Source organism: Alosa alosa, unplaced genomic scaffold (genome assembly GCF_017589495.1).
Source record: "Alosa alosa isolate M-15738 ecotype Scorff River unplaced genomic scaffold, AALO_Geno_1.1 AALO_1.0_unplaced_186, whole genome shotgun sequence".
NCBI lineage: Eukaryota > Metazoa > Chordata > Actinopteri > Clupeiformes > Clupeidae > Alosa > Alosa alosa.
This window is the reverse complement of record NW_025962306.1, coordinates 5,001-13,425: the sequence shown is the minus strand read 5'-3', so window position 1 is coordinate 13,425 and position 8,425 is coordinate 5,001. Positions and strand designations below refer to the sequence as shown.

Sequence of the window (8,425 nt, the reverse complement as noted above, 5' to 3'; positions counted from 1 at the left end):
GTGTGTGTGTGTGTGTGTGTGTGTGTGTGTGTGTTCCATCTCTCCCTGACCTCTTGCTCGGACGAGTCACACAGCTCGTGCAGGTGTATGATCTCCAGGCTGAGAGAGTCTTGGCCGCCAGGTGTGCACAGGTGTATCAACGCATCACGTGTGGTGTCACACTCCTTCATCTCACGCTGCTCTCGGTCCACGGTCTGCAGCAGAGCCTGTGTGTGTGTGTGTATGTTTGTGTGTGTGTGAAAGGGAAAGAGAGAGAGAGAGACAGACAGAGAGAGAGAGAGAGAGAGAGAGAGAGAGAGAGAGAGACCAAGGAGAGATGCATTGTTAAATTCAACTGAAATTGGATCAATTAGTGTAAATTATGTAAATTATGCAGGTGTGTGTGTGTGTGTGTGTGTGTGTGTGTGTGTGTGTGTGTGTGTGTGTGTGTCTGTCTATGCCTGCTTTGGAGTTGATCTTACCTTAAGTGTGTTGATGGTCGCCTGTAGGTCCTGTCGGTCCGTAGGCGGGGCCGGGAGACCTTTGACCTGCTCTCTCAGCCAATCCTGAGCTGCGTTGTGCTGTTCCACCAGCTGGACACACCTCCTCTCTGCCATAATACCCTCCTCCAGAGTCTTTACCAGCTCCTACACACACACACACACACACACACACACACACACAAATATATACACTAATAATAAGGAAATACACAAATACAAATGCACAGCCCTCTGTGTGTATGCGTGTGTGTGTATGCTGTGCATGTATGTGTGTGTGTGTGTGTGTGAAGAGAGAGAGAGAGTGTTGCTCTGTGTGTGTGTGTGTGTGTGTGTGTGAGAGAGAGTGTTGCTCTGTGTGTGTGTGTGTATGTGTGAGAGAGAGTGTTGCTCTGTGTGTGTGTGTGTGTGTGTGTGTGTGTGTCTGTGTGGGTGTGAGAGAGAGTGTTGCTCTGTGTGTGTGTGTGTGTGTCTGTGTGAGAGTGTTGCTCTGTGTGTGTGTGTGTGTGTGTGAGAGAGAGAGTGTTGCTCTGTGTGTGTGTGTGTGTGTGTGTGTGTGTGTGTGTGTGTGTGTCTGTGTGGGTGTGAGAGTGTTGGTCTGTGTGTGTGTGTGTGTGTTCTCCTCCACCCACCGTGAGCTCGAGCAGCAGGCCAGGCACGCTCTCCTCCATGGCCGTCCAGGTGTGGTCAGTCCAGCTGGAGTCGTGTGTGATCTGGTAGAGCTCGCGGCCCATGGCCCGGAGGCCCGCCAGGCTCGGCGCCAGCGTTCTGGTCTTCTCCAGCAGCACGCGGGCCTGGTCCACCGCTTGGCGCCGGTCACCCAGGCCCGGCCAAGGGAACCGGTGCGGCAGCTCGTTCGTCTGCTTCCGTAGCTGGCCCAGACGGTCCTGGGTCTGCTGCTTCTGGTACTGGCACGAGACGACTCGCTCCATGACCCGCTTCAGCACGCTGGGGGGGGGTTAATCACACTACAGCATGTACACGCTCACTGGGATTGTGTTATATGTGTAGTTTCCTATAGCAGGTGTGTATATGTATTGTGTGTAGTATCCTATAGCAGGTGTGTATCTGTATTGTGTGTAGTATCCTATAGCAGGTGTGTATATGTATTGTGTGTAGTATCCTATAGCAGGTGTGTATATGTATTGTGTGTAGATGATGTGTTATGTTTTATGCTATTCTAGGAGTGTATCTGTGTTGTGTTGTTCTAGGTGCGTTCCTGTGTTGTGTTGTTCTAGGAGTGCACCTGTGTTGTGTTGTTCTAGGTGTGTACCTGTGTTGCTCCTGGGCAGCCTGTAGAACTCCTCTCCACTCGATGTCCGTGTCTCTTAGCGACTGGAGAAAGCCACGCCTCCTGCTCTCATCCAGGTCCTCCCGAGCACACAAACTCTCGACTTTCTTCTTCAGAGACGCCAGTTTCCCATTACCCTCCGATTTCACATTCAGTATAGCCTAAACACAGAGACACCACACACACACACACACACACACACACACACACACACACACATATATATATACACGTACATATAGGCTTGTGCTAAATGGGTTAAACAAGTATGCTGATGAGTGATGAGTGCCTGTAAGTGGTTCTGATCGTGCTATCGTGAGATGCTAATAAGGAAGTGGTTCTGATTGTGCTATCGTGAGATGCTAATAAGGAAGTGGTTCTGATCGTGCTATCGTGAGATGCTAATAAGGAAGTGGTTCTGATCGTGCTATCGTGAGATGCTAATAAGGAAGTGGTTCTGATCGTGGGATTGTGAGATGCTAATAAGTGATGAGTGCCTGTAAGTGGTTCTGTAAGTGGTTCTCTAAGTGGTTCTGTAAGTGGTCCTGATCGGGGGTTTACCTGAGCTCTGTTGAGTCTCTCCTCCAGGTGTTCCGGGCTGCCGTGGGTCCCCCGGGCCAGAGCGTCCAGGCCCTGCTGCAGCTCCCTGACCCAGGCCAGAGTGCTCTCCTGCTGGGTGCTGAGCTGCTGCAGCTCCCTGGAGAGGGAGTCCTGGAGCTCCGCCTGGCTCCTCAGCTCCTGGGCCGCCTGCAGCACTCCTCTCCACTGCTCCTCTGCACCTCCCAACGTCTCCCGCAGTGCGCACCTCCTCTCCTCCTCCACGCCCTCACGCTTTTACATCACTCCACACGCTGCAGAGAGACCACAGGACGGGAGTCACCCTCCGAAGCGCAGAGACAGCACCGACTGAAGGAGGAAAACAAGGTTATTACACACACACACACACACACATCTCATCTGATCTGATCAGAACAGGAAATGTGTCCTTCTACGTTTTTTAGCCAATCAATCAATCAATCAATCAATCAACCAACCAGCAAATCAGCCTGACCGATTAAATGATGAAGCAATCTATCGATCAATCAATCATCAATTAATCAATCAACTATCCAACCAACCAACCAGCCTACCAATCAGTCAATCAAACAATCTATCAACCATCCAACTATCCAACCAATCAACAACCAACCAACGAATCATTCAATCAATCAATCAATCAATCTTCCAATCAAGCAACCAACCAACCAATTAACTAATCAATCTATCAACCAATCAGTCAATCAATCAACCAAGCAATCAATCAACCAACCAACCAACCATCCATCCATCCATCCAATCAACCAAATGATCAACCAAATGACTACTCAATCAATCAATCAATCAGACAAACAATCAATCAGCCAATAAATCAACCAACCAAAACAGCCAATCAATCAATAAACCAACCAAACAAAAAAAAAAAACAATCAACCAACCAATCAATCAATCAATCAACCAATCAATCAAACCAAAAACCAATCAACGAATCAGCCAATCAGACTCTACTCCTACAGCTCTTCAAAGCCTCCAGTGTCCACACCTGAGCTCTGTTGAGTTTGTCCTGAGTAGAGGCATGTTCCTCCAGAGCGTCCAGGCCCTGCTGCAGCTCCCTGACCCAGGCCAGAGTGCTCTCCTGCTGGGTGCTGAGCTGCTGCAGCTCCCTGGAGAGGGAGTCCTGGAGCTCCGCCTGGCTCCTCAGCTCCTGGGCCGCCTGCAGCACTCCTCTCCACTGCTCCTCTGCACCTCCCAACGTCTCCTGCAGTGCGCACCTCCTCTCCTCCTCCACGCCCTCACGCGCACACACACTCTCCACACGCGCTCGCAGAGACGACAGACGGGAGTCACCCTCCGAGCGCAGAGACAGCACCGACTGAAGGAGGAAAACAAGGTTATTACACACACACACACACACATCTCATCTGATCTGATCAGAACAGGAAATGTGTCCTTCTACGTTTTTTAGCCAATCAATCAATCAATCAATCAATCAACCAACCAAGCAACCGCCTGACCGATTAAATGATGAAGCAATCTATCGATCAATCAATCATCAATTAATCAATCAACTATCCAACCAACCAACCAGCCTACCAATCAGTCAATCAAACAATCTATCAACCATCCAACTATCCAACCAATCAACAACCAACCAAATTCAATCATTCAATCAATCAATCAATCAATCTTCCAATCAAGCAACCAACCAACCAATTAACTAATCAATCTATCAACCAATCAGTCAATCAATCAACCAAGCAATCAATCAACCAACCAACCAACCATCCATCCATCCATCCAATCAACCAAATGATCAACCAAATGACTACTCAATCAATCAATCAATCAGACAAACAATCAATCAGCCAATAAATCAACCAACCAAAACAGCCAATCAATCAATAAACCAACCAAACAAAAAAAAAAAACAATCAACCAACCAATCAATCAATCAATCAACCAATCAATCAAACTAAAACCAATCAACCAATCAGCCAATCAGACTCTACTCCTACAGCTCTTCAAAGCCTCCAGTGTCCACACCTGAGCTCTGTTGAGTTTGTCCTGAGTAGAGGCATGTTCCTCCAGAGCGTCCAGGCCCTGCTGCAGCTCCCTGACCCAGGCCAGAGTGCTCTCCTGCTGGGTGCTGAGCTGCTGCAGCTCCCTGGAGAGGGAGTCCTGGAGCTCCGCCTGGCTCCTCAGCTCCTGGGCCGCCTGCAGCACTCCTCTCCACTGCTCCTCTGCCTCCCAACGTCTCCCTGCAGTGCGCACCTCCTCTCCTCCCTCCACGCCCACGCTGCACACACACTCTCCGCACACGCCGCAGAGACAGGCGGGAGTCACCCTCCGAGCGTAGAGACAGCACCGACTGAAGGAGGAAAACAAGGTTATTACACACACACACACACACACACAGACTCTCCAGAGTTGCCCTCAGAACCAAGCACCAGCACTGTCTATAAACACACACAGACATCTGATATGATCAGGTAATGTGTCCTTCAGTACTTTTGAGTTTAACCATTCATTCAATCAACCAAGTATCCAATCAACCAATAAACGAATCAATCAATCAATCAATCAATCAATCAATCAACCAGACAAACAATCAATCAGCCAATCAATCAACCAACCGACACAGCCAATCAATCAATAAACCAACCAAACAAAAAACAATTAACCAACCAATCAATCAACAAACCAATCAATCAATCAATCAATCAATCAAATAATTCAGCCAATGAATAAATTAATCAATCACTTAATTAATCAATCAAACAAACAATCAATCAAACAATTAATCAACCAACCAACCAACCAATGTATCAACCAATAAGTCAATCAACATATCAATCCATCAATCAACCAATCAAACCAAAAACCAATCAACCAATCAGCCAATCAGACTCTACTCCTACAGCTCTTTAAAGCCTCCAGTGTCCACACCTGAGCTCTGTTGAGTTTGTCCTGAGTAGAGGCATGTTCCTCCAGAGCGCCCAGGCCCTGCTGCAGCTCCCCTGACCCAGGCCAGAGTGCTCTCCTGCTGGGCTGAGCTGCTGCAGCTCCCTGGAGAGGGAGTCCTGGGCTCCATGCCCTGCTCCTCAGCTCCTGGGCCGCCTGCAGCACTCCTCTCCACTGCTCCTCTGCACCTCCCCCAACGCGTCTCCCGCCAGTGCGACTCTCCTCTCCTCCTCCACGCCCTCACGCGCACACACACTCTCCACGCGCGCTCGCAGAGACGACAGACGGGAGTCACCCTCCGAGCGTAGAGACAGCACCGACTGAAGGAGGAAAACAAGGTTATTACACACACACACACACACACACACAGACTCTCCAGAGTTGCCCTCAGAACCAAGCACCAGCACTGTCTATAAACACACACAGACATCTGATATGATCAGGTAATGTGTCCTTCAGTACTTTTGAGTTTAACCATTCATTCAATCAACCAAGTATCCAATCAACCAATAAACGAATCAATCAATCAATCAATCAATCAATCAACCAGACAAACAATCAATCAGCCAATCAATCAACCAACCGAAACAGCCAATCAATCAATAAACCAACCAAACAAAAAACAATTAACCAACCAATCAATCAACAAACCAATCAATCAATCAATCAATCAAATAATTCAGCCAATGAATAAATTAATCAATCACTTAATTAATCAATCAAACAAACAATCAATCAAACAATTAATCAACCAACCAACCAACCAATGTATCAACCAATAAGTCAATCAACATATCAATCAATCAATCAATCAATCAATCAATCAATCAAACCAAAAACCAATCAGCCAATCAGACTCTACTCCTACAGCTCTTCAAAGCCTCCAGTGTCCACACCTGAGCTCTGTTGAGTTTGTCCTGAGTAGAGGCATGTTCCTCCAGGCGTCCAGGCCCTGCTGCAGCTCCCCTGACCCAGGCCAGAGTGCTCTCCTGCTGGGTGCTGAGCTGCTGCAGCTCCTGGAGAGGGAGTCCTGGAGCTCCGCCTGGCTCCTCAGCTCCTGGGCCTTCTGCAGCACTCCTCTCCACTGCTCCTCTGCACCTCCCCCAATCGTCTCCCTTCAAGTCGCACCTCCTCTCCTCCTCCACCCTCACGCACACACACACACACACGCCACTGCCGCGAGAGAGGCAGACGGGAGTCACCCTCCGAAAAGCAGAGACAGCACCCTGAAGGAGGAAAACAAAGGTTATTACACACACACACACACACACAGACTCTCCAGAGTTGCCCTCAGAACCAAGCACCAGCACTGTCTATAAACACACACAGACATCTGATATGATCAGGTAATTTATCAGTACTTTTTAGTTTATCCATTCATTCAATCAACCAAGTATCCAATAAACCAATCAATCAATCAATCAAATCAATCAAATCAATCAATCAACCAACCAACCAACCAACCAATCAACCAATTGATCAACCAAATTGATCAACCAAATGACATATCAATCAATCAATCAATCAATCAATCAATCAATCAATCAATCAATCAATCAATCAATCAATCAGGCAAACAATCAATCAGCCAATCAATCAACCGACCAAAACAGCCAATCAATCAATAAACCAAACAAACAAAAAACAATCAAACAATCAATCAATCAAATCATTCATCCAATGAATGAATTCATCAATCAATTAACCAACCAACCAACCAATCAATCAATCAATCAATCAACCAACCAACCAATTAATCAATGTATCGACCAAATAGTCAATCAACCTATCAAGCAATCCCCCAACCAATTAATCAATCAATCAATCAATCAACCAACTAATCCATCAATGAACCAATCAAACCAAAAACCATCGATAAACACACAGAGACATCTGATCTGATAGTGTCTGAGCCAATCAATCAACAATCCAACCAACCAACCAATTAACACACCAACCACACACACACACACACAAACACACACACACAGTAATTATTCATTAATGTCCGTACCTCTGCTCTGCTCCGTCTCTGCTCTGTTGAAGCGTCCAGTGTGCCCAGCCCTGTCCTGTGCTCCCTCACCCAGGCTGCGGTGGTGTCCAGCAGGGTGTTAAGCTCCTGCAGCTCCCCCAGCAGGGCTGCCTGCTGCTGGGCCCGCTGCTCCAGGCGAGTCCCCAGGCTGTGGAAGCGCTCCAGCACGGCCTGGCTGTCCGTCAACAGCGCCTCACCACGCAGGCCACGCCTCTGGGAGGAGCTCAGCAGGGAGCCGAAGGGACGCCCGCCCACTGGAGGAACACACGGGAGGAGTGTGAGTTTATTTGGTTCTATTTATTCATTTGTTTGTTTGTTTGTTTGTTTGTGGGGCGGGGTCTTTTGTCTACTTGACAGGACTGTGAAGGTTGACAGGAAGTGAACAGGGGAGAAAGATCAGGGTAAGATTGGAAAATGGGTGGAAAGATTGTTTGTGTGTGTGTGTGTGTGTGTGTGTGTGTGTGTGTGCGCGCCTCTCTGACCCCTGACCTGACTTTACCAGAACACTAATCTTGTATTCAATAGCAATACTTATTTTTGCCCATATCCTTTCTTTATACAAATGCAACTCCTGGTTCTCTACCTGAGGGAGAGGAACTCCTGTTTCTCTATCTGTGAGAGAGGAACTCCTGGTTCTCTACCTGTGAGAGAAGAACTTCTGGTTCTCTACCTGAGGGAGAGGAACTCCTGGTTCTCTACCTGTGAGAGAGGACCTCCTGGTTCTCTACCTGTGAGAGAGGACCTCCTGGTTCTCTATATGTGAGAGATGAACTCCTGGTTCTCTATATGTGAGAGAGGAACTCCTGGTTCTCTATATGTAAGAGAGAGGAACTCCTGGTTCTCTACCTGAGTGAGAGGAACTCCTGGTTCTCTATATTTGAGAGAGGAACTCCTGGTTCTCTATATGTGAGAGAGGAACTCCTGGTTCTCTACATGAGGGAGAGGAACTCCTGGTTCTCTACCTGAGGGAGAGGAACTCCTGGTTCTCTACCTGTGAGAGAGGACCTCCTGGTTCTCTATATGTGAGAGATGAACTCCTGGTTCTCTACCTGAGTGAGAGGAACTCCTGGTTCTCTATATGTGAGAGAGGAACTCCTGGTTCTCTACCTGAATGAGACGAACTCC

At 47.8% G+C, this 8,425-nt stretch overlaps 1 protein-coding gene across 1 annotated transcript in view; it reads right to left on the bottom strand.

The window, feature by feature from the left end:
• Positions 1–50: 50 nt before the first annotated feature.
• LOC125290172 (nesprin-1-like) overlaps positions 51–8,425 on the bottom strand; it is a gene marked incomplete at its 3' end in the record, with an annotated part of 12,476 nt that continues 4,101 nt past the window's right edge. The window contains exons 7-14 of the mRNA XM_048237109.1: positions 8,029–8,045; positions 7,283–7,554; positions 5,499–5,588; positions 2,332–2,586; positions 1,753–1,931; positions 1,112–1,427; positions 462–626; positions 51–206 (exon numbers count right to left, since the gene is read on the bottom strand). Coding sequence (XP_048093066.1) covers positions 51–206; positions 462–626; positions 1,112–1,427; positions 1,753–1,931; positions 2,332–2,586; positions 5,499–5,588; positions 7,283–7,554; positions 8,029–8,045 — 1,450 coding nt within the window. The remainder of the gene's footprint in view (positions 207–461; positions 627–1,111; positions 1,428–1,752; positions 1,932–2,331; positions 2,587–5,498; positions 5,589–7,282; positions 7,555–8,028; positions 8,046–8,425) is intronic.